Source organism: Bos indicus, chromosome 27 (assembly GCF_029378745.1).
Source record: "Bos indicus isolate NIAB-ARS_2022 breed Sahiwal x Tharparkar chromosome 27, NIAB-ARS_B.indTharparkar_mat_pri_1.0, whole genome shotgun sequence".
Lineage (NCBI taxonomy): Eukaryota > Metazoa > Chordata > Mammalia > Artiodactyla > Bovidae > Bos > Bos indicus.
The window spans coordinates 33,957,721-33,983,802 of record NC_091786.1 but is presented as its reverse complement, the minus strand read 5'-3'; the positions used below and the strand labels follow the sequence as shown (position 1 = coordinate 33,983,802).

Below are 26,082 nucleotides of genomic sequence, written 5' to 3'. Positions count from 1 at the left end.
GACTGGAAATCACGTGTGGTCTATTTCGGAGCATCATTGTTATGAAACCAAGTAAGATGCTGAAAAAAACTGTATTCAATACATACAATAAATGCAGCTGGAACAGAAAGTTGGTGATCTGTTAGGTCGGAATTCTGCAGTAGGAAAGCTGGAGATCAATAATTTGCTGTCGTATTTCCAGCAATGACATAGGGAACAGGGACTGGCCAGGACAGTATCCAAATCAGCCAAACAGAACTGCCAGATCACATTTTTCCACTTGTGAATTAATGAGATAATCCATTTGGTTACTGTCCTCTTGCCAAGTCTGGCCATCATTAGTCTAGGCCCTGGGGATCTATCTGATTATGTTCGTGCAAGCCCATGAAATTAGGTTCATGTACGTGTGAAGGTGAGGGTGAGACCTTGAACTTACAAGCTGCAATCCCTTCCCAGGCCCAAAGTTAAACCATTACTAGACACTTCAGCGACCCCTAGTTATCAAATCCCTACAGAGACAGCTGTTTTGGGTGGATAAACCATGGTCTTCCTGTCACTCACCGGAGTTCAGAAGACTGTGACAAAATGGTATATTCTGCTAGGGCTTCCTATGAACAGTAAGTAGTATTACTGCTGCTGCTGCTGCTAAGTTGCTTCAGTCGTGTCCGACTCTGTGCAACCCCATAGACAGCAGCCCACCAGGACCCCCAGTCCCTGGGATTCTCCAGGCAAGAACACTGGAGTGGGTTGCCATTTCCTTCTCCAATGCATGAAAGTGAAAAGTGAAGGTGAAGTCGTTCAGTCATGTCCGACTCTGTGCGACCCCATGGACTGCAGCCCACCAGGCTCCTGAGTCCATGGGATTTTCCAGTCAAGAGTACTGGAGTGGGGTGTCATTGCCTTCTCCACTTGAAAAAGAAACTATGACTGCTCTTTAAATGTGGTGAAGGCTTCAGACCACATCCATTCTGTAGGTGGAGCACTGCTGTGTGAAGTCGCTCAGTCATGTCCAACTCTGTGCGACCCCATGGACTGTATGTAGCCCACCAGACTCCTCTGTCCTTGGGATTTCCCAGGCAAGAATACTGGAGTGGGTTGCCAGGGGATCTTCCTGACCCAGGGACAGAACCCAAGTCTCTTGTGTTTCCTGCATTAGCAAGCAGGTTCTTTACCACTGTGCCACCTGGGAATTAAGTGGTAGCAATGCAATTTAGCAGGGCTGCCCTCTCAGTACACCAGAGAAAACACCTCCACCGTCGGAAGCTCTCAAAGGAAGCTATACTGCTTTATTTGGGGCTCAAGTGAGCTCTAAATTGGGAAATGCAGGTCTGAGGTGAGTATAATCATCACGATATTTAAGAAGGTCTTGAATTTGCTATTCACCTTAAAAGAATAATAACTACTTTGACAGTTACTAAAATATTCATTTCCAGCATGCAGACTTTGCCCCTGCCCCCAAGTTTTTTATTTAGTACTCTCTGAATCTCTGCTGGAAAAATGATATTCTTCCCCAAAGTATCTCCTTGGGTGGAGCACCACACAGAGGAAGAGGTGCTCCTTACACGGCTCCTTTATTGTTGCTGTTGTTTAGTCACTCAGTCGTGTCCAACTCTTTGTGACCCCATGGACTGAAGCCCACCAGGTCCCTCTGTCCATGGGATTCTCCAGGCAAGAATACAGGAGTGGGTTGCCATTTCCTTCTCCAGGGGATCTTCTCAACCCAGGGACTGAACCTGTGTCTCTGTGTTTCCTAAACTGACAAGCAGATTCTTTACTGCTGAGCCACCAGGGATGCCCACATGGCTCCTTTACATTATTATAAAATAAAGCAACAAAGTCACATGGCCTCATCCCATTTACTACTAGTGGGAATTTCCAAGCTGAGAACTACATTCAACAGGGTGAGGGGGTGGGGGATGGAACTGTATCATGCTGCAGAGCTTTTTAAGCGCATTTCATAGTAATATGAAGTGTAATATACAAACTTAAACTGTGAAAGAGCCAATAAAATAAGAGCATTAACCTGGAATGTTGTTGAAGAAGCCACTGGGGTGAACTGTCAGGTAACACGAAGGGTCCTTACCGGTCGCATTGTGTGTGTGTATTAGTCACTCAGTCGGGTCTAACTCTTTGCGACCCCATGGACTGTAGCTCGACACGCTCCTCTGTTCACAAATTTGTCCAGGCAAGAATACTGGAGTGGGTAGCCATTCCCTTCTCCAGGGGATCTTCCTGACCCAGCAACTGAACCCAGGTCTCTTGTATTGTAGGCAGATTCTTTACCATCTGAACCACCAGGGAGGCTCATTAGTCCCATTACCTCTAGGATATTCTAATAAAGCAATCCCTGCAGTAGGAGCCTGGAAAGGTGTCAAACTAAGTCCCTAGGAGAACCACACTCACAGATTCGACTAGAACACTTCAATGTTTGCATATTTGCTTATACAAGTAGCCCAAAGCCTTAGGATCAAACATCTAAGGCTCAGATTTTAATAAGATTTCCCTTCTAAGTCTTACATAGGTACAATCTAAACCAACCAACCATACAACCTATACCAAAAATACACCATAGCAACAGTCAAATTACAAATTCTCAAACACCCAAAGTTACATTAGAAACAAAAGTGAAAAGTCTCTGTGTTTGTACTTATATTAAATGATTGCCAAATTCTCCCCATTCTTCCCTGATTTCCTTTTTGCTCATATCTTTTAGAGAATCGAAAATTAAGTATGAGCCAGACAGAAACGTCATTTTGCGAGGGAGACCAACAGCCAGCCCAACCAGTCTCTCCTTGATGCCGCCCCTGGCCATTCAGGCCCACAGGAGCGGCACCAGTGCCCACGGCTCACTTGCTAATTAATCCGCTACAGCCTTGTAGCTTTTTTTAAAACTAAAGTTCAATTATAAAGGTCAAATTATAAAGTACTTAAACTTTATCATTTTACCAAAATCATTGCAAGTGTGGATCAAGGTCGGCAAACTTCCTGTAAAGAGCCAGATAGTAAATATTTCAGGCATTTGCCTCTGTTCTGAGTTTTCAATCTGCTATCTTACTGCAAAAGCAGCCAGACTACACCTAAATGCACGGCTGCATTCCAAAATGAAACTTTACTTATGGGCCCTGCAATTTGAACTTCATGTACTTTTCACACAAAGTATTGTTTTCCGCCATTTAAAAATGTAGCAACAGTTCTCAGCTCTCCAGCAGAACAGTAACAGGTAACGGCAGGCCTATGAGCTATTGTTGGCTGATGCCTGATTTACAATGACCCCAACTATGTCAACAAACAAGTTAGCGGTCCCCACAGGCCTCCGGCAGTAATACCTATGGGCTGACCCTATTTATCTCTCTCCTGTTCTGGAGAACTACCTTATGTGTTTGGTGTATCTAGTCCTCTAATCAACACATCAAACAGGGTAAATGTTCCAAGGGCATAGAGAGCTCCAGTGTGAATTAAAATTCCCTCTCTCAAAGAAAGGTAACAATTTGTAAACAAAGGCGTGTGTGTTTGTGTGTGCCGGCTGGGGGAGGCTTCAATTAACAGAGGACAGCAGAGGCCAGCCACTGCAGCTTTCACTTTTATAATCTAAACACGGGACAAAACCGCAGTCCATGAGCACTGGAAACAAACAAACAAAAAAAACGATGAACTTGACTGTACCTCTCGAACGTCCTTTCCTAGGTGATGTCTCCTTACTGATACATCTCCCAGCAAAGAGAAAGAACAGTAACATCAGCAACTTAAACACCCTTTGCAGAGCTTATAGATCATCCTGCCAGAAGACAGAGTCTTACATGATCTACACGGGCTGCTCCCCTGCGTCAAAGACTAACCATATTCTTAGGGGCTTCCCACGTGGTGCAGTGGTAAAGAATCTGCCGGTCAAGGCAGGAGATGCCGGTTTGATCCCCGGATGGGGAAGATCCCCTGAAGGAAGAAATGGTAACCTGCTCCTGTATTATTCTTGCCTGGAGAATCCCAAGGACAGAGGAGCCTGGTGGGCTGCAGTCCACAGGATCGAAAGAATCAGACACAACTGAGCAAAAGTGAGAATGCACACCACCTTACCAGGAGTCAAATAATCAACAGTTTTTAGAAAGAGAACCTTCCAGGCTGAGAAGTTAGACTTCAACATTTAGACTCCAGGAATTTTTGCCCACTGATATCTTCCCTGGTCAGACCTGTGCTCTGGCTGTATTTTTACACTCACTGTGTATGCATAACAAGGCCATCCACAGAACTCTGGACAAGGACTAGTGGGGAGAAGAAGCCCCAGAGGGCAGGATACTGCCAGGTTGATGAGGAATCATCCTGTTATTTAAAGACACTAAATGGCAAGACTTCTTCATATGCAGTGCTTTTTTTTCCCAGTTTGTACCGCCTGCCACTTTCATGGTCCACAATCTTGAGCTACTCCACTGAGCTTTCTTGATCCACGTTCAGCTGCATCTGACTCTTTGTGACCCCATGGACTGTAGCCCACCAGGCTCCTCTGTCCATGGGATTTTCCAGGCAACAATACTCAAGTGGGTTGCCATTTCCTCCTCCAAGGGATCTTCCCAACCCAGAGACGGAACCCATGTCTCCTGCATTACAGGTGGATTCTTTACCGCTGAGCCATCGGGAAAGCCCTTTCTTGGTCCTTGACTCTAAAAAGAAATTCTAGAGAGACCGAGAAAAGAGACTATGAGCCGTAAGTGACCAAAACTTGTAAAAATGAGTCAGTGGCACAGGAAGGACCAAACAATTGGGTCTGTGTGGTTCTGGGGGCCTGGGCCACACTGGCCTCCAATTAATTAGCAAAGAATCTGTCAGGATGAATCAGACCACCAGCTGACAGGATGGTGAGGAAGCAGGCGGCCCAGGCTGAGCAATTCAAAGAGGCTTTCAAACTGTCTTGTGAGCTTTTTTTAAATTTGAGGGGAAGGCCACAGAATAGCTCTCTCAGGCTTTCAAATCTCCCTTCAGATCTGCCAATCTTGAGAGAAGAAAGGGGAAGCTATGAAGCGGCATCTTCTGTCATGGAGACCGCTACCCAACCAAGTGGCACACAGAAGTCCTCTAACACGCAAACCTGCCTGTTCCCATGCGGTCTCTGCCTGAACTCATGGTAAAAAAGTGGCCCAGGGCCAGCTGAGGGAATTTTCAGCAGGGCAGCCCAGAATGGAGCTCACCATTTATTGATTTAATAAAAAAATTTTTTTTTGCCACACCACGTGGCATGCGGGATCTTAGTTCCCTGACCAGGGGTCAAACCCGCGTCCCCTGCATTGGAAGCGTGGAGTCTTAACCACTGGACTGCCAGGGAAATCCCTGGAGCTCACCATTGAAAGCAAAACCAAATCACAAAAAGCTGGTAACATTTCCCCAGTAAGTCCAGCTCCATCACGAAATCCAGCACAGACTTCCTGTGACCTCCCCAGGTGACCTTTGAGGAAATTGCTAAGCAAGGAAATATAATAACCGTTGGGAGAATAAATTCATGACCCGATCAAAAATTAGGTAACAGGGTAACTGAAAGCTGGCTCTACTTTGTCACTGCAGGTGACAGTGACACTCACTGGAATAGAGAAAACACAGGAAAAGGACACCCATCCTGGAGTCCCTTCTCCAGACAGCAGCCAGCTATCCTTTGAAAAAGGAAGCGAGAGCACTGTCCCTCTGTTCAAAGCCCTGCTGTGGGTTGGACTATATTCCCCCCAAAAGATAAGCTCAAGTCCTAACTGCCCACACCTGGGAATGTGGTCTTATCTGGACATAACAGTTGAGCCCTGAACAATGTGGGGGTTAGGGGTGTCTACCCCCAACCACTCAGCACAATTGAAAACACTCCATACCCACGTTTCTCTATCCTTGGATTCAATCCACCGTGGACCATGTAGTACTCTAGGACAGTGGTCCCCAACTTTTTTGGCATCAGGGACCCATTTCATGGAAGACAATTCTTCCACGGACCGGGGTAGGGGATGGAGAATGGTTTCAGGGTGACCCAATTGCATTACATTTACCGTACACTTTTTTTCTATTATTATTACATTAGATCTACCTCAGATAATCAGGTAGTAGATCCTGGAGGCTGGGGACCCCTGCTCTAGAACATACTTAGTGAAAAAAAATCTGTGTCAACTGGACCCACACAGTTCAAATCCATGTTGCTCAAGGCTCAATTGTAGTTATCTCTGCTGCTGCTAAGTCGCTTCAGTCGTGTTCGACTCTGTGCAACCCCATAGACGGCAGCCCACCAGGCTTCCCTGTCCCTGGGATTCTCCAGGCAAGAACACTGGAGTGGGTTGCCATTTCCTTCTCCAATGCATGAAAGTGAAAAGTGAAAGTGAAGTCGCTCAGTCGTGTCCGACTCTAGCGACCCCATGGACTGCAGCCTACCAGGCTCCTCCATCCATGGGATTTTCCAGGCAAGAGTACTGGAGTGGAGTGCCGTTGCCTTCTCCGAGTTATCTCTGCAGATGTAATCAAGGTAAGAAGAGGTCGACTTAGATTGGAGTGGTCCCTAAACCCACTGACTGGCGTCCTCCTCAGAAAGCCACATGAAGAGACAGAGATACGCAGGGAGAAGCTGACCAGGTAAGATGGGAGCTTTGCTGCCACGGACCAAGGAACACCAAGAATTGCTGGCAACCACCAGAAACTGGAAGAAACAGGGAAGAATTTGTCCCTAGAACCTTTGGAAGGGGTCTGGCCCTGCCAACAGCTTGATTTCAGACTTCTAGCCTTCAGAACAGAGAGGGAACCAATTTCCATTGTTTTAAGCTGCCCAGTTTGTGGCATTTTTAAAAGGCAGCCCTTCGGATCTCACTCAGAAGGAAAAATGAACGCCTTGTGACAACAGGACCCAGACAGCCCCTACCTGGCTGACCCCAGCTCCCTGCCTGGCCGCTGCTGCAGCCACCCAGGCCTCTTCCCTGACTTCCAACATGCTGCCCCCTGGGCACTTCCCTCCCCAGCCCTCTGCCTCAGGCTGGTGCTGTCTCAGACCTTCCCAGGAGCCATGCTCTCTGTTAGAAGAGTTCTCCTCAGGAAACTGCACAGATGTCCCCTCAATCCTCTTTCAGGACTCTGCTGAAGTCCCCTAATCAGTCAGGTTCCCCACCCCCATCAGCCTTCAGCACCTCCTACCAACCCTCCCCCTACTCTGTTCCCCCTTCCCCTGCTTCATTTTTCTCCGTTGTTGTACTTAGGCCAAAGCTGACAGGTGTGCGTGTGCATGCTAAGTCACTTCAATCGTGTCTGACTCTTTGTGACCCCAGGACTATAGCGCGCCAGGCTCTTCTGTCCATGGGATTCTCCAGGCAAGAATACTGGAGTGGGCTGCCAGGCTCTCCTCCAGGGGATCTTTCCAACCCAGGGATAGAACTTGTGTCTCCTGCATTGCAGAAAGGTTCTTTACCGCTGAGCCACCAGGGAAGCCAAGCTGACAGGTAGGTACATTCTGCTTAACCTCTGAAAGGCCCGTCTCCCTCCATGACACTGGCCTGCAGAGATGGGGACTGTTTTCACTGCTGAATCACAGCCACTCTGAATAGCTAACTGCCTGTGATCAGGCCAGGTGAGATTTTACTCAGAATTGGCTGTTGGACAAAAACGGTTTCCGCTAATCGAGAGGAACAGCAGCAGCCTCTGCAGATGAAATGCGGGCTCAAGGTTGGGCTCTGAGGGCAGCAGGGTGTCTCCATGCCAGGCTTTCTTGGGTGGACTGGAGCTCACCACCATCCCTGGTGGAAGCGGGGGCGGTGAAGAACTTTGACACTGCCTCTTAAGATTCCTCCTTGTCTAAAAAAATTCAACTCCTACCTATAATCCTTGTCTCCAGCCACACCCTGGAGAAAATGCGCAGGCCTGAGAAACGCGTGAAGCCAAATCTAAACACACCTCCATCCCAACATCACCATACATTTTGTTTTTCAGGGCCCAGCAGGAATGTTCTGATAATGATAATTTCATACTGCAAAATGTACAACCTACTTAGGGAAGAAAGATTCTGGCTTCCACACTTGGAAAAATACAAACAAACCATTTCAAATATGCCAGGAGCTTTCAAACAGCTCCTGCTGAGTAAGGAGACAACCCCCCACCTTTTAAAATGGCCCTGCATTAACACTTTTCCTTCTCTTATTTACATTTTCAAAACTTTAAACAACAGCAGCAAAAAAAGGCAGAACAAGGGAAGTCTTTCCTTACCTTGGGTCTTGGCCCCGGAGCCTGCCAGTCCGAGGTGCGACTCACAGGATTCCTTGAGAGGGGATCGGATGGGCGTTTCAGTTTCAGGGGTCTCAAAATTACCTTCAGAATCCGAGCTGCCAAGGGGGAAAAATGAGGAATTACCACTTTCAACGGTATTTCCGACACCCCTTTACAGGCTACATCTCCACAAGGTCCAGTATTTTTTGCTAACTTTGCACCCCGCGCAGGGGTCGTCAGTGTGGACTGGCCCGGGATTGGGGGGAGGCGGGGTGCAGTGCTGTAGCAGCGACCTCCTCCGGCTTCCGTCTCCCTGAAACCTCCTCCATCCTCCGGGGCCTTTCTCCAGCAACGTTTATTTCTGAGGTCATCCATCCCTCTGACAGCCCCCCAAAAGCCCCTTCAACAGACTCCTTTTCTCACAAAAGCCCTTTGCCAAAGGCTTAAAAATTCAGATCGCCCCTCTCAGCCTAAAATCAAGAAGCCAGCTTTCGCCACGATGCCCTTTTTCTGGAGTTAGGCCTCTCTCTACCTGTTTGCAAGGCACCCGGCCAGAGGCCGAGGACGCTGTCACCTGCCTCCCGCAATCACACGGGTTGACAGCTCAGGAGAGACAACCATTTCTCCCCCAGCGGCCAGGGGGGCCGGCATCACGCGACCTTCTTCACCAAGGCTGCATTTTCGGGGAAACAGGGGAGTCCCAGGAGGGCCTGGGAGCGACTTCTTCCCCGTACGGAGGGCCCCAAGTGCCAGCGGTTGTAATCCACGACAGTGCGTGCGTGTGTGTGTGTGTGTGTGCGTGTGTTTGTGCAGGGGCGGGCGCTGGGGTCTCGAAGCTTAGAGAAAGGGACCGAGGCACACGGGGATGCGCAGAGACTGCAGATTTTGGGTTAGGTTCAGAAAGCTCACACTGTAACGAGGGAAGGAAAACACCCGGCGGGAGGGCACAACGTCCTGAACTTCCGACTGCACAGCGGGGGCCTGGTTACGGGCAGGGACGGCAGCACTGCCATGAACACGGTTAACGCGGGTGGCGACCACACACACACACACACACACACACATACACACGCGCGCGCGCACACACAAAATGAGCCGCGGATGGATGGATGGCAGCACGTCCGAATCTCGGCAGCAACGCGTGTACTTGCCTGAAACTCAAGGATTTGGTCTCGGCTTGCGAGTCCTCGTCCTCGGGGTCGCCCTCGGGCCCTCCGGCCTCGTCCTCTCCGGCGCCCCCGCCGCGCACCGCGGACCACGTCCATCTCGCCCACTGCACGGGCGACAGGATCTGCCAGGGGCTGAACGCCATGCGCGCGGCTCCTGCGGCCCCGGCTCCTGGGAGGAGGGGAGCGGGGACGGGAGAGCGCTTTTTTCTCCCTTTCAAGATGGAGGGACCCGGTGACAGGCGCCCGGACGCGCTTCCAGCGGAGGCGCGGATGTGGTTTCACGGGCGCCGTCGGGGGCGCGGGCGCAGCGCTTCCTCTCAGCCGGCCGGCCGCGCGCCGCTCCCTCCTCGTCCTCCTTCCCGAACGTGCGGCCGCGGCGCCGAAGCCCCTCCTGGGGCCTCCTCGGGGCGGGGTGAGGGGAGCCCGGGTCTGCAGCTCGGCCTCGGCTGCCCGGCGGCTAGGCGTCTGCGTTCCGAGGGGCCCGGTTGCCGGCTCCCGCCTCCCGGCCAGCCGGCCGCGCCTCAGCTGCCGCGGAGCCGCGCCCCGGGAGCCGCCCCCCTCGGGCCGTACCACCCGCGCGCGCGGCGAGGGGCGCCGGCGGAGGCGGGGCCTCGGAAGCGCGCGGCACAGCGGCCGGGCCCCCCCCGCCTTCGCGCCGCGGTGGTCGCGCCCGCGCTGCGGGGGAAGGGGCTTGGCGGCTGCGACTCCGGAGGCGGCGACGGGCCGAGAACCCGGGCGCCGTCAACGGTTCTGCCGGCTTCCCGTTTTTCCGAGTCGGCGCACGCTGGGTGTCCCTCCTTCCCTGTTTTTCATCTTGCTACTGCGACTTAATGGCGTTGGTGATACAGGCTCACAGAGAAGTTCAGCCTCTTATTGTTAAAAAAAAAAACCCCAAAAACAACTTTTGAGGCCGCTGTTAACGGTGTTTTCCCTTCTCTGATAGAACGGCGTGGAAAATGTCAGCCTTTTCGCCCTCACCCGTCAGATCCCTCAGCGGTGGTACAAGAGTAGCCAAGGGCTGGAATTTTTCGATGCTTTTTTCGCTCCCCAGTCCGCACTGGTGGACGCGCCGTGGCCAGGTCTTGGGTATAGGGTGCTAAATGACACTGAAATTATAGCCTTATCCGTCTCCCATTCTCTCTCTCTCTTTTTTTTTTTTTTTTTTTTTTGAGGCTTTCTTTTCATAACTTCTGATTCGGTTTCTGACTCTGCTGCTTCGAAAGTCGGTCAACAGGCCTGGTGATTTCAGCCTTCAAAGTAAAAAAAAAAAAAACTATGTTTGAAGGGAGAGGGAAGTAAGTAGTAGAGTTGTCCTCGGATTTTCTTCATTTTCATTCCAGGAATTCAGTTTAGGGACGGCGCCTCTCAGAGTCACCAATGCACCAAGCAAGACTGCCTCAACTTCATGATCTCCGTGCCTGGATAAAGGCATTTCTTATCCTACTCTTAATTTTCAGAGTTGCAGGTTCCCAAAGAAAGAGCAGCTCCAGAATTAAGAGCAAAGGCTGACACTGCCAGACAGCAGTCTTCCCCTGAAAGGGGTTGGCATAACATACTGTTGATGAATCATGACTGCCTTACACATTTTGATAACAAGAACAAAAGCAAAAACGATGCAAGATAAGGCCTGGCGGGTGGGTCTTAACCATAACAGAAGGGCAGGGGTTTGCCTGAAGTCTAGACAAGAGGGCTGGGGTGTCTGGATACTTTACAATTCATCCAGCTCCCAGAGATAAACACAACAGTTTCGATCATTCTGGAGACTACAAAGAAATAAGCAGGAGTTGTTTTTTTAGGTCTACGTGAAATATGCCACAACAGTCTCCCACTGTTTGTATTTTTAGGTTTATGGCTCACCACACAACCCTTCAGATTATAAGGTTCCCCAGGTTCCTGGATCTGACACAAGCGTTTTGTTGCTTGGAAATGATATTGTCCACATATATCAGTGGGCTTCCCTGATGGCTCAGTGGGTAAAGAATCTGCCTGCAATGCAGGAGACATAGGAGACATGGGTTCGATCCCTGGGTCAGGAAGATCCCCTGGCAGGGGAAATGGCAACCCACTCCAGTATTCTTGCCTGTAAAATCCCATGGACAGAGGAGCCTAGGGGGCTACAGTCCAGAGAGTCACAGAGAGTCGGACAGGACTGAGCAACTAAGCGTGCGCACACATATACATCAGTAATTGTCATATACTAGGTCCTGTTCATTCTTACTCCTGAATGTTCTCGAATCCTTTCAGTTCAGTTCAGTCGCTGAGTCGTGTCTGACTCTGCGACCCCATGAACCGCAGCACGCCAGGCCTCCTTGTCCATCACCAACTCCCAGAGTCCACCCAAACCCATGTCCATTGAGTTGGCGATGCCATCCAGCTATCTCATCCTCTGTCATCCCCTTCTCCTCCTGCCCTCAATCTTTCCCATCATCAGGGTCTTTTCAAATGAGTCAGCTTTTCTCATCAGGGGGCCAAAGTATTGGAGTCTCAGCTTCAATATCAGTCCGTCCAATGAACACCCAGGACTGATCTCCTTTAGGATGGACATTCCTCTGCAATTCCATTATGATTCCTGCAGTCCCCATTTTTCGTAGATCCTCTGTAAATGTCTCCCAACCGCTTCTACCTCTGAGGGTTTTTCCAGCCCAGGTCACCCTTGCCTGGCTGATCTGTGACTCCTATTCTAGCCTTGCTATTCCTGCTCTCCTCTGCTCCAGCCCTTTATAGTCGTAGCCATAGTCCCTACAGAATTTGTTCTGAACCTTTACTATGTCCAAGAATCATTTGTGGCTCTTCTTTAAAAATCCAAATCCAGGGGAGATCCTCGGTGGTCCCCCAGCTAAGACTCCAAGCTCTAGGTGCAGGGGAGCTGAGGTTCGATCCCTGGTCGTGGAACTAGATCGCACGTGCCGCAACTGAGACCCAGTGCAGACAAATAAACATTAAAAAAAAAAGCACTTGGACTGAAAAAAAATTTTTTTAATCCAAATCCAAACTGCCCCAGCAGGTTCTAGAAATCTGTATTTTGACCGAGTGTCCTGGGGAATTTATTCCACAGGATAAATTTGGGAACGATGACTAGCTTGAGTTGACTAAATGTTGCTTCTGGAACAATTTCCCTTTAGCCTACAGTGTTTTACACACTCTTCCCCCTACCCCCACCCTGACCTCAAGCCCTCAGACCTTGAAGGTCCAAAGATAGCAGCGCAGGTGTCTCCTCCGGGAACTCTCCCTGCTTTCTACCATCTCTATACCCTAAACATGCATAGAGACTCTCAGTGTGGCTCCGTGGTAAAGCATCTGCCTGCTATTGTAGGAGACATGGGTTCAATCCCTGGGTTGGGAAGATCCCCCAGAGGAGGGCATGGTAATCCACTCCAGTATTCTTGCCTAGAGAATCCCATTGACAGAGAAGCCTGGTGGGCTACAGTCCATGGGGTCGCAAAAGAGTCGGGCACTACTGAGCGACTAAACAACTATTAATAGTTATCACCAGGGCAAGAGGCATACATCAGGATGTCCCAGGACATAAGGTCATCCTACACACTACACATAACATGTTTGTTTACATGTCTTTCCCACGTCTGAACCATAAGCTTCTAAACAGTAGGGGCCACATCGTAGTTATGATTTATTTTCGTTTGCCCAGAGATCAGTACCGGACCACACTGTCAGTAGGGTGTTGAATTAATGTGCAGAAAAGGAATATTCCAGTTTACAAAGAGACCTTCTAAGTTTGGCTACGGTGCCAGAAATTCCTAAAGCCTGACTCTTCCTGGCAAAATCAAGATTTTGAACCAGCCTACAACAGAAACCAGACAAGTGATGGCCCCAGCAAGACAAAAGCTTATACAGAAATTTCTTGAAATTGGAGAAACAAAAGCTCAGGTTTCTGAAAGTCTTTGCAAACTCCTGGACTTAATGGGAACAGCAATAAAGTAAGTATTCAATAGCTTGAATTAATTTTTTTGTCTAAAAGAACAAATAATGAGGCTGATACATCAGTTTTCCTATAACTCTGGAAAGAACGGGCAGTGTTTGACCAAGAAGGTAAATCAAATCACTTTGCTGCTACACCCTTAGCTTCAAGGACTAGATGTCTGCAAATGGAATGTCTTTGTCTTGGAAATGACCGGAAGCACAGGAAGGGCCCATCTGTTCTCTTCCTTCCTCTGCTTCTTGCCCTTCACAGAAACTTTGGGTCAATACTCCATGAAAATCTAAAATGAAACTCCTTGAAACATCCATAGTGGTGGCCGGGGCAGACACACACACCTTGCCACTAATGAATGCCCCAAGGTGGTGGTGGTTTAGTCCTTCAGTCAGGTCGCCCACCAGGCTCCTCAGTCCATGGGATTTTCCAGGCAAGAATACTGGAGTGGGTTGCCATGCCCTCCTCCGGGGGATCGTCCCGATCCAGGTCTCCCGCATTGCAGGTGATTCTTTACTGACTAAATCACCAGGGAAGCCCATTAAGGACTAGATCTCAACTCATACTGAACTTGATCGTGCAGTAGGGCAAGCAAACACAACTCCCTTCCTAGATAATGTGTCGGACATGACTTAGCAAAGTAAACAATAACAACAAGTCTTTCACTCGAGAAGTATCGGAGCTGCGAGCAATCCACGCACAATGGGAACCCTTTTACAACAGAAGGAAGGAAAAACAGCTACTGTGGACAAAACCTTTTCCGACAGCCAGTGAAACGAGAAGGCCGTGTGTATGAGATGATGTCCTAGGAGAGGACGAGGGTGGCCCAGGGTGGCAACAGGGAAATCACAGAGTTGAGGTCACCACCAAGAGAAGAGAAAACGCAGGCCGGTGGGCAGGCAAACCCATCAACTTATCTGTATTTCCTAACAATTTACAAATTCGGTGAGCAAAAGAAACACCTAACTTCAAGATGAAATGCCAAACTGAGGGATTCCCAGGTGGCGCTAGAGGTAAAGAACCTGCCTGCCAATGCAGGAGATGCGGGAGACACGGCTCGATCCCTGGGTCGGGAAGATCCCCTGGAGGAGGACGCGGCAACCCACTCCAGTATTCTTGCCTGGAGAATCCCATGGACAGAGGAGCCTGGCGGGCTGCAGTCCATGGGGTCACACAGGGTTGGATGCGACTGAGCACACGCATGCCAGATTGGTGAATGTCATCAAACCGGAGGAGTGGCTCTAAAGGGCTGAGAAAAGGCACTGGCCCATATGACTTGAAACAGCTGATGGCAACCAAGTATAGATGACTCAGTAGATCCTTGACAGACCATCTCCCCTCCCCATCCTGCTTTTGAGAGCCACCTTGTTCACGGAACACACGACACAGTGGGGTGTTCCCTGTGCGTGCTCACTCCACCAGCCCCACCACTGGATGGTCTCGTCTCACCCCGCGCACTGAGCTAAACCCCCTCAACCCTTCTCTTTTGTCTTCTCGAATACAGAAGAGCAGAAGGTCTCTAAGATGCAATGACAACCGTACCTTACATAATCAAGTTTCCTCTGATCCCTACAACATTCTCCGGGAGTGGGGCAGGTTTTCTCATCCTCAATTTGCTGATGAGGTGACTGAAGCGGAAAAGGCAGTCACCGGCCTAAAACTGTGACACGGGGCTGACTCGGGAGCCTGGTCTCCTACCTTTCAGTACTCCTCTTGAAGAACGCAGAAAGCACTCGCAGCCACGTGGCGGCTTGAGATTCCATCAGTGGGACGCTCTACACAGCTTCTTGCCGCTGCTGCAGTCTTGGCTTCCTGCTTACCTGGCCAGGGCTACAAAGTCCCAACTAGGAGTACCTCACTCCACCCACGAAGAAATGCCATTGCCAACAATGGCATCTGAGGTATTCAGGTTAAGTTCAACATTACAGTCTTAAACCTTGCAAGATCCAATGTTCTCCTTTACCTGCAGGCTACAGAATCTCAAACTTCCCTCCAACATGTCCAAACCAGGCGACTTCTATTAACACTATGCGTTTATACCAAAAATTACATCCTAAAGAGAACCCTCTTTCTCATTTTTTTTAAAACAGAAAACCTGGATTTATGTCCACAGCTAAGATGCTTGAAGAGCTCCAGAAAGATGAAAAGGGATCCAGATTGCATCCATTAAAGACTTGGCCAAGCATCCCACCTAGGGGACTTGCTCAAAGACCCTTGTCCAGGCTCTGCTCCGGTGAACGACTCTCGTCAGATCCACTTTGTCGTTTATTTTGTTCTCTATCACTAGAGCAAAGTTTGACTTCCCCAGAAAGTATGTCATTCCGCCTAGATCACAATCAGACCTACTGGAGAACACGACAGAGTTACACCATGCCAGCTTTCAGAGAAGTGGGAAAAGGAACAGACATATGTTATGATGTTTATACACAACTGGTGTCGTGAAGGGGCTTCCCAGATGGCGCTAGTGGTAAAGAACCTGCCTGCCAATGCAGGAGACACAAGAGTCATGGGATCAGTCCTTAGGTCAGGAAGATCCCCTGGAGGAGGCCATGGCAACCCACTCCAGTACTCTTGCCTGGAGAATTCCATGGACAGAGGAGCCTGGTGGGCTACAGCCCATGGGGTCCCAAAGAGTCAGACACGACTGAAGCGACTTAGCATGCAGTGTCATGGGAGAACCCATTCTTGAGGTTTTCTGCTCATCCCCAGCAGATGTCATGACTATGTTTACTGACTTTATAAGAAAGTTCACTTTCCCTGGAATATAAAAGTACTAGAAAAACAGCAGTTGAGTACAAAAGATATAAACAGACTTGGGTCAATCAGTGCGTTCTGTGAGGAAATAACCCGAGCATTGTCACTGATCCTTCACCAACTACCACAAATCTACAGTTGGAAACAAGCACAGAAGACCCACTGAGAGCAGTGAACTATCTTTAAATTCAGAAATACCTATCCTAATAGATAAAAGGTGTTTCCTGCTAAACAACATCACTGCAATTGCAGAGCCTGTTCAACAGGTATATCAGAATTACTGATTTAACACATTTTGTTTTCTTCTGTGGAACTTCCATTTTTTTTAGAAGATGAAACATTAGAAAAGGTCAGAGAGCTCCAAGACAGAGAGCTTCACGCACAGAACCTTAGACAAGAAACCCATCTGAAATCCTAAGTTGTTTATGAGTTTAAGTTTCTAATAAACCACATTGCTCCAAATCTGAGAGATCTACTTTACTTCATGAACCTGTGAGGGGAGACTGGAATTGAGACTGGCTGGAGTGAAGGAGGCTGAAGGAATTCGGGAAACCTGGTTGCTGCTGCTAAGTCGCTTCAGTCGTGTCCGACTCTGTGCGACCCCATAGACAGCAGCCCACCAGGCTCCCCCGTCCCTGGGATTCTCCAGGCAAGAGTACTGGAGTGGGTTGCCATGTCCTTCTCCAATGCATGAAAGTGAAAAGTGAAAGTGAAATCGCTCAGTTGTGTCTGACTCTTAGCGACCCCATGGATTGCAGCCTACCAGGCTCCTCTGCCCATGGGATTTTCCAGGCAAGAGTACTGGAGTGGGGTGCCATTGCCTTCTCTGAGGAAACCTACGGAACCTAGGAAATCAAAATAGAATACCATTCCTTCTTCTGTTTTGATTCCCTCTCTTCTACCTTACCTCCAAAACAGAATAAACCTCCCCCAATAAACCTCTCCATCTATTAGACTAGAAGCTCATTGATCAGATGGCCTAGATTTTCCAAGATCATCCTGATGTCAAATATTCCATCCACCATCCTCATAAATACATGTCCCCATTTTCATTTATGAAACATTGTCACTAAGAAGTTAGAAGGTACAGGGACTTCCCTGGCGGTCCAGTGGCTAAGACTCTGGTCTCCCGATGCAGGAGGGCCTGGGTTCGATTCCCGGTCAGGAAACTAGACCCTGCACGCTGCAACTAAGATCGAAGTTCCCACGCGCCACTACAAGACTAAGACTTGGTGCAGCCAAATAAATAAATGCTGAAAAAAGAAGAAGAAAAGAATTAGAGAGTACAGGCTGGGAGGCACTTAGAAAGGGCAGCAGAGAGTCATTGTATAAAGGATGGGAGAAGGGTATGTACTCAGAAGAAAGAATAAAACCACATCAAGGTTTCCAGAGTAATTGGGAAACCCACTCCACCGAAAGGCTCACTCTGGACATGTGTGGGGATTTCATCACAGGACTTCATGTGCTTGTGGCTGAAAATCTCATGTTTCTCAAAGACAAAGATAGGAAGCTAGGAAGCAAATTCTGTGACATGGTATGCAGCCTCCTGTTACTTCTGGCTTTTATCCTTTTACAGTAAAAGTTTCACTGCCATAAGTTGGCTCTGAAAATACATGTGTGTGGAAATTCGAGGAAACTGTGTCCTTTTATATCTCTGTTACAGTACAAAGCAGGGAGAAGGAAGTCTGTCCTTTCTGTGGGTGTTAAAATTTGTGACAGTGCCAAATATTAACACATTGCTCATCTTTCTCACTAATAAACACAAGCTAAGTGACTAGCTGAAAGTCAAGAAGGGGATTAGTTCTGCAAGACATCTAGAAACATTTACGCAGAAACAGGCATATCCTGGTTCTGTGAAACAGAACAAAAAGCCCAGAAAGGTAAGATATATTACCTTGTCTTACAGGTAAGATACAAGAATTTGTTATATGATAGAGGGGAAGTTACAATACAGTGGGGAAGGGAAGATGACTTAATACGTGGTTGAAGGACTAATTGGTTGGCAATGGGAAAAGGATCACATTCAACCCTTACCTCACAGCATATACCAGGATAAATTCCAGATGGATTAGATGGCTAAATAGTACAAATCAAACCACGGGGAGAAAACTATCAAGAAGCAACAGAATCTGCCAGAGCTCTGTCAGAAGGCTGACTGTCCAAACTTCGGAGTAATTAACAAAACATACAAAATAATGATTGGAGATTTGGCTCCATAAGAAAAGGAAAACTCCTAATGTCTGCCTTCAAATTAAAAGGCAAATCAAGAGACATCCCTGGTGGTTGAGTGGTTAAGAATCGGCCTTACAATGCTGAGGACCCAGGTTCAGTCCCTAACTGGGGAACTGAGATCTCACAGCCATGGGGCAACTAAGCCCACACACCACTAGAGAATCCACACAGGAAAAGACCCAACGCAGCCGAATAAATAAATACACATTGAAAGGCAAATCGACAGGCTGAGGAAAATAGTGGCAAACCAGGGCTGGCACTGTCATTATCTAAGGAACTCAGTAAGAGCTCCCCTGTCTCCTCCTCTGAGCACTCACTTCTTTCTAGCAATCCTGTCTGAATGTTTTTCTACTCTGAAGAGATCACAGCACAATAAACAAATATCCACCAAGTTTGCAGGCTCACGGACACCCCCATATTTACTCTCAAAGGAAGGCGCCCCCTTAGAGGCCTTTCCCAGCATTGGTCCTTAACCTCTCGACCACCAGGGATGTCTCTTGATGAGTTGGTGAGTTCTTTACCAAAATTTTCTGGTAAACCACAATAGTATTCCCTTAAACTGCCAAGGGAAACTAACATTCATGAGAAACTGGGCTAAATTCTGGTACATTACTGGTGCTGCCCTCTCTACTCTGAATCCCACTCGTGGCCTCTAGATGGGATCCTGGAAAAACTGGCAGAAGCCACCCAAGGGTGGCAGTTCTCACCAGAGTCAGCTCTTCCAGATGTGCCTAGAATATCTTTTAAAAAATCTGTTTCTTTATTTGTGGCTGTGCTGGGTCTTCGTTGCTGCACGTGGGCTTTCTCTAGTCGAAGCCAGAGGGGGCTCCTCTCTAGGTGCGGTGCACGAGCTTCTCATGGCACTGGCTCTTGCTGAAGAGCCCCGGCTCTAGGGCGCATGGGCTCAGTAGTCGGGCACAGGCTTGGGTGCCCCATGGAATCTCCCCAGATCACGGAGAGAACTCGTGTCCCCTGCACTGCAGGTGGATTCTTAACCACTGGGCCACCAGGGAAGTCCAAAAATAAAATGCCTTCTGTGCCCTCTTTGGAGGTCCCTCTTGAATCCAAGCGGTTGTTCAGTACTGTCAGAAATATTTACTGTTTGTCCCGGTGAAAACTACGAAGTATCTCTGTGGTCAGAAACTGGCCACATTGCAGAGCCTGATAGAAAAACTTTTAGGCCTGCTTCCCTAAAATAAAACTATGTGCTCAGAGGGAAAGAAAAACCTTCTAAAGCCCCTGTAAAAGGATTTATAGGTGGATCGACCTATCATTTAAGTCGCAGCCCAAATCCTCAGGAATTAAAAGCAACTGTCCTTCTCTCACATATCTTTGAAAAACCAGAAATTCTGTTCCAGCAACTCTTATTTAGGTCATCTCTTTAAAATACCAACTTCAAGGAGCCGATTCTTATCAGAAGGAAAACAGAAGGGATAAAAGGTATTTTGAAACTTAGGCAACTGAAAACTCCTAAAGGTCTTCTCCATAAATATTAATAAAAAGCTTTAGCCATCTGAACAGGTCACCTTAGGTTACTGCAGCTGTTAGAAACATAATTTGGATCCAATCTCTTTTATACTACCTGATTCGTGGCTAAATCTTTCAACAACAGCTATAAGGTCTCTGTTGGCCTCTGTCTGTGTGTGTGTATGTCTGTGTCTATGTACATGTGTTGTATGGTACTATCCACCTTCAGATGGTATTGCTGAAATTAACTTGTAGAGGAGCTCTATTTAATTGGCTTGAAGAGAATAAAGCACTTGTATATATGAAGGATACCTACAACTTTCAGACATATGATAGAAACTAACTTAAATATTTTTCAGGTTTACTTGATCTGAGAAAATCTTTGGTAAATAAAGTCTAGTTTAAATTTGTTGGAAAGGTATGTCTTCAGAATTATCAGCATTAAAATAATGCCAAAGCACATTATCCTAGTTGGGTTCATTGGTTAAAAAAAGTTCATGTTATCTCTGTTATGAAATTTGTCAGCAAGAAAAATAGCTTGGGATGATGGCTGATTTTGTCAAAACATCTTATGAAAGTTTTGTGTTTAGTCTAAACATACTTATTGAGAACAAGAGAAATAAATAAGACACTGCAGAATAAAATTTTTATGTGAACTTTTGAAATAATTTCCCCAAATCTTTTTGGTAACCTGAAACCTTAAAGTTTTGCCAAGTTAAATTAAATGGTGGATAGTTATCAAATATCTAAATCATTTCCAAATAAGACAAAATAATCCCCATTTGGGGATTTCCTCTACAAAGGAACTAAAGATATTTGGGTTTATTAGTAAACATGTTTTGTGCCACACTGAAAAATTTACTATGAGAACACATTTCTACAAATTATAGAAAGCATTTATACACAGAAACATACACAGAGTATTTACAAATTCACCAGGCCACAAAATGCTAATATGAAAGGTTCCCAATTGTTTATCACTTTATTTTCACTAAAAATTAAGGTTTTTAGCAGCCATGAAGTTAAAAGATGCTTGCTCCTTGGAAAGAAAGCTATGACAAACCTAGACAGCATATTAAAAAGTTGGGACATTACTTTGCCGACAAAGGTCCATATAGCCAAAGTTATGGTTTTTCCAGTAGTTATATACAGGTGAGAACTGGACCACAAAGAAGGCTAAGAGATGAAAAATTTTTGAACTGTGGTGCTGGAGAAGACTCTGCGAGTCCCTTGGACTGCAAGGAGATCAAACCAGTCAATCCTAATGGAAATCAACCCTGAATATTCACTGGAAGGACTTATGCTGAAGCTGAAGTTCCAATACTTTGGCCACCTAATGTGAAGAGTTGACTCATTAGAAAAGACCCTGATACTGGGAAAGACTGAGGGCAGAAGGAAAGGCGGGTGACAGAGGATGAGACGGTTGGATGGCATCACTGACTCAATGGACATGAGTTTGAACAAACTCTGGGAGATGGTGAAGGACAGGGAAGCCTGGCATGAGGCAGTTCATGGGGTCGCAAAGAGCTGGACACAACTTATCGACTGAACAACAAAGAAAATCATTGCCTGACAGGCTCAGGAACCCCAGGATATTGAAAAGAGAGGAATTCACTCAAACTACAGGTATTATAGATAAATGCTCACTCCTTCAGTGGAGTCCTTCTTTGACTTACTTGATTTTGATTGGTTTGTATAATGGGGACCTTGGCTCCAAAATGCACTCCAAACAGGAAATTTTCCTGTTTGTAATCATCATAGTAGTCTCCCTGTCATGCTGTATTGTCTCAAAAGGATTAAATGTATGTTCATAGCCACTAACCACCAAGCAAATGATCTCCCTAAGACTGGAAGGCCAGAAAAGGAATGAAGAAAATGACCAACCGAAAAACTGTGAGCCTGAAGTTACAACCTGTAAATACCACATGGAGAATCAACAGAAACTGAGAACTTGAGAACAGTAGCTGAGAGTGGCACTAACACCTTAAATTTTTACACATTTCCCAGTGACAAATGGGCTTCCCTGGTGGCTCAGACAGTAAAGAATCTGCCTGCAATGCAGGACACCTAGGCTTGATCTCCCTGGTCCGGAAAGACCTCCTGGAGAAGGGAATGGCCACCAACTCCAGCATCTTGCCTGGAGAATTCCATGCACAGAGGAGTCTGGTGGGCTACAGTCTATGGGGTCACAAACAGTCAGACAGGACTGAGTGACTTTCAAGGTCTGATCAAAAGGGGGAACTGTTCAAAAAAAGACAACAGGCCCAAATGGAGTCACTTGTGCTAAGCCTACCATGCCAAATGGAGACTTAATACCTAACCTGATTGCAGTTTCAGCCTCTCGCAGGAATATGATCTTAACCAGACAGTCTGGAATTCCCGGGTCAGCACTAGGGATGTAAATGCCTCATAGCCCCCTACAGTTAGCCCCCCACAGGGAAGTGATGTTGCCTGAAAATGACCCACTCTTTGCTAGTTCCTCTCTCCTTCCCTTCTGTCCATAAAAGCCTTTCATTTTATGCAGCTCCAGGGAACTCTTTCCTATTTGCTCCATAGGATGCTGCTTGATTCTTGGCTCATAGAATAAAGCCAATTTGATCTTTCAATTGACTTGCTTGAATTGTTTTCTAACACTCCCGTTAGGATGGTTTCTTCCAGGAAACCATGTTGCTGAGGCAGATGGCACTATTGGGAGCCTTTCTTCCCATCTGGGAAAAAAAGTGGGAAACGTGGTGGGGCTCTGCGGAGGAAGGTGGAAACAGAGCAGGCTGCCAAAGCCCCATTTTGTGAAGCAGGAAGCTTAGGAATTTGGGAGGCGGGGGTGGGGGGTGCTCTTTTGAAGAAAATTACCAAAGGACTTTACAAACAGAATGCCAGAGCCCCTCTGGAGACCAAGGAGGGGCCGCATAACTGAGGAGTCTTGAAGTTCAAGCTTCATTAGCCTCATGGTAAATTCAAACTGGTAGGTGGAAATATTGATACATTGAGGGAAAGGAAGGTTGGATACTGGACAAGGATATTATCTTGTTCGGGGGGATTTCCTTGAAAATAATGTTTTTTATAAATCCGGAAATACTATATAATAAATATGAGAATCTTATCCCAATTCAAAGACTAAACTAATAACTGGCTTCCTGGTGGCTCAGTGGTAAAGAATCCGCCTGCAGTGTAGGAGCCACAGGAGATGCGGATTCAATCCCTGGGTCAGGAAGATTCCCCTCGAGAAGGAAATGGCGACCCACTCCTGTATTCTTGCCTGGAGAGTTCCATGGACAGAGGAGCCTGGCAGGTTAAGTCCATGGGGTCTCAAAGAGTCGGATATGACTGAGTGACTCAACAACAACAACAAAATAACTGGCCGATACTCTATAAATGAATTAATCACTGTTAGCCTTTGTTTGTAACACTAACTGGTGTTAGCGATGATTTTCAGCATGTGCGTGCTCAGTCGCTCAGTCACGTTGGACTCTTTGCGACCCCATGGACTGTAACCTGCCAGGCTCCTCTATCCATAGAATTCTCCAGGCAAGAGATTATCCTCCATCTGTGGGATCCTCCAGGCAGGAATACTGGAGTGGGTTGCCATTTACTCCTCCAGGGGATCTTCCTGACCTAGGGATAGTACCGGTGTCTCCAGCATCTCCTGCATTGATTGGCAGGCGTAGTCTTTTACCACTGAGCCGCCTGGGAAGCCTGACGATTTTCAGCACTCACCCAACAAAGGATTTCCTTAGTATTTTCTTCTTCTTTTTTTTAATTTTAACTTTTTGACTAAGCCATGTGGCATATGGGATCTTAACTCCCTGATTAGGGATCAAACTCTCACCCCCTGCATTGGAAGCACAGAGACTCAACCATTGTACCGCCAGGGCAGTCCCTAGAAACTATTTTCATATGGACTCATAATTAGTAAAAAAAATATATATATATATATATATTTTACATATATATATCATGCTCCATGGCTTACAGGATCTTAGTTCCCTGACCAGGGACTGAACCGGGGCCCTCAGCAGTGAAAGTGCAGAGTCATAACCACTGGACTTCCAGGGAACTCCCATGATATCTTGTTAAAATTATCTTACAAAACTAGTGTAAGCAAGGTTACCCTTACTGCTCCTTTTGGCACCTCACCACATATGATACAGTAAGATCATATGTATTTTCTATTTCCTTTGGTCAAGGCACAGCTGGCTGCTGAGTAGAATGTATTTGTTCTCAGTTGTTTCCTGAACTAACAAGTCACTGACTCCCAGACTAGGCATGCACACCAGATCTCGAAGAACCACAGGAAGTCTTAGCTGGAAAGGCCCTTTGCCAAAGATCACTGGGCCCAGTATCCTGGTTTTCAGACAGGCAGGTGAGTCCTTGGTGTTAAGGAGTACGTCTGAGGAGTACCGGGCACCAAAGTCTGCATGGCTGGGACTCAGACCTCTTGGGGGGGGACATCTGAATTCTAAGCTTTCTCCCCAACCCTGAAGGATATTATAGGGAAGCAAAATTCACTACCCTAAAATGTCTCTTTGGCGTGTGGATTACTTTAAGGTGAAAACAATCCAGGCCCCAAAACTCAGGAAGAAATTCTGACCTTCCCCCAGCTGATTAAAACCATTCAGATAGGGAGTTCCCTGGAGGCCCAGTAGTAAAGAATCTGCCGGCCAATGAAGAGGACACAGGTTTGATCCCTGGTCGAGAAAGATGCCACAGGCCGGGAGCAACTAAGCCCGTTCACCACAACTACTGAGCCAGCACTCTGAAGATCCAGAGCCATAACTACTGAGCCTGCGCTCCCCAGAGCCCATGCTTCACAACAAGAGAAGCCTGTGCATCGCAACTAGAGAGCGGCCCCCGCTTGCTTCGACTAGAGAAAGCTGCAAGCAGCAGGGAAGACCCAGTGCAGCCAAAAATAAACAAATAAAATTATTTTAAAAAAAAATCAAATAGAGGTCCTCTTCCCAGGATAGAGCTGTCACCAGGGTCATCTGCAGAGTGGGCTCAGTGTGGAACGGACAGGCCATAAGACCAGGGTCCTCTCTGGGTCCCAGTGTCTCCACAGGCCCAGCACACAGTTGCTTACCAAACATTTGCTTTTCCACCTTGATGTGAATTTCCTTCCTGATGTGAATTTCCTTCCATCCTTCTAAAGTCCCAAAACATTACTTCCAACATCCTCTCTCATCTTCAGCTGAAGGTGGTATATAAGGTGAGGGTTTCTGCCACTTTGGTGAGTGACTCAGTTTTCCTGGGTCTCTTCCATGGACATATATTATTGAACTTTTGTTTGATTTTCTCCCGTTCATCAGTCTTGCTGGTGGTTTAGTCACCCGGTCGTGTCTGACTCTTTGAGACCCCATGGACTGTAGCCCGCCAGACTCCTCTGTCCATGGGATTTTCCAGGCAGGAATACTGAAGTGGATTGCCATTTCCTTCTCCAGGGGATCTTCCCCACCCAGGGATTGAACCTGGGCCTCCTGTATTGCAGGCAGATTCTTTACCAACAGAGCTACCAGGGAAGCCCTTATGTCCATTTAATTCCTAGACTAGCTAGAAGAACCCTGAAGGGCAGAGGAAAATATCCTCCTCCCCAACAATGTACACAGATGACCTGAGCAACAGAGATACAACATCTCCCTAAATTCACCTTGTTTGAGAAGGCAACATGAACTGTTTAATAAAGAAAAGGAAGGGACTTCCCTAGTGGGCCAGTGGCTAAGAACCTTCCTTCCAATGCAGGGGATGTGGGTTGGATCCCTGGCTGCGGAACTAAGATCCTGTATGTTGTGGAGCAACTACTGAGCCCGTGCCACAGCGAGAGAGCCCACTCACCGCAACTAAGACCTGATGCAGCCGGAGAAATAATTTTTTTTTTTTTTAAGTACACTTAAAAAAAAAAAGGAAGAAGGAACTTCTCCGGTTGTCCAGTGGCTGGGACTCCACACTCTCAGTGCATGGGGCCTGGGTTTGATCCCTGATCAGGAAACTAGATCACACACGACACATCTAAGATGGAAGATCTTGTGTGCCACAACTAAGATGAGGCATGGCCAAATAAATATTGAAAAAAAAAAACCCAAAAACCCAAACACTGTCAAGGCTGGGCAGAATCTCTGGAGGTGGTCTCAGGACATGAGTCCACCTCCTCCCTGCAACTGCCAGCTTTTCTGATCAAAGCACCTTTCCTTTCTATTGACACTTGCCTCCTGAATTATTGGCTTGTGAGTGGCGTGTAGCCGAACCTGAGTTCTGTAAGAATTCCTTCATTCAGTTATGCCACACACTTTACAAATGCCCAGGCAGACCCAATTCTTGCCCTCACGGAATCTGCACAGTGGTGCGTTCGGTAAGCAAAGAAAG

At 47.4% G+C, this 26,082-nt stretch overlaps 1 protein-coding gene across 12 annotated transcripts in view; it reads right to left on the bottom strand.

The window, feature by feature from the left end:
• Positions 1-26,082, bottom strand: part of TACC1 (transforming acidic coiled-coil containing protein 1) — a 130,703-nt gene that overhangs the window by 56,829 nt on the left and 47,792 nt on the right. For 4 of the 12 annotated variants that reach the window (XM_070781442.1, XM_070781443.1, XM_070781431.1 and 1 more), the window contains exons 1-2: positions 9,330-9,637; positions 8,179-8,294 (exon numbers count right to left, since the gene is read on the bottom strand). The exons of 3 other annotated variants lie outside the window; for them this stretch is intronic. In XM_070781442.1, the coding sequence (XP_070637543.1) occupies positions 8,179-8,294; positions 9,330-9,490 (277 nt within the window). In that variant the 5' untranslated portion in view covers positions 9,491-9,637. Of the gene's footprint in view, positions 1-8,178; positions 8,295-9,329; positions 9,638-26,082 lie in introns of those variants that run through there. 5 more of the 12 variants (XM_070781434.1, XM_070781432.1, XM_070781436.1 and 2 more) reach the window with 2 other exon arrangements.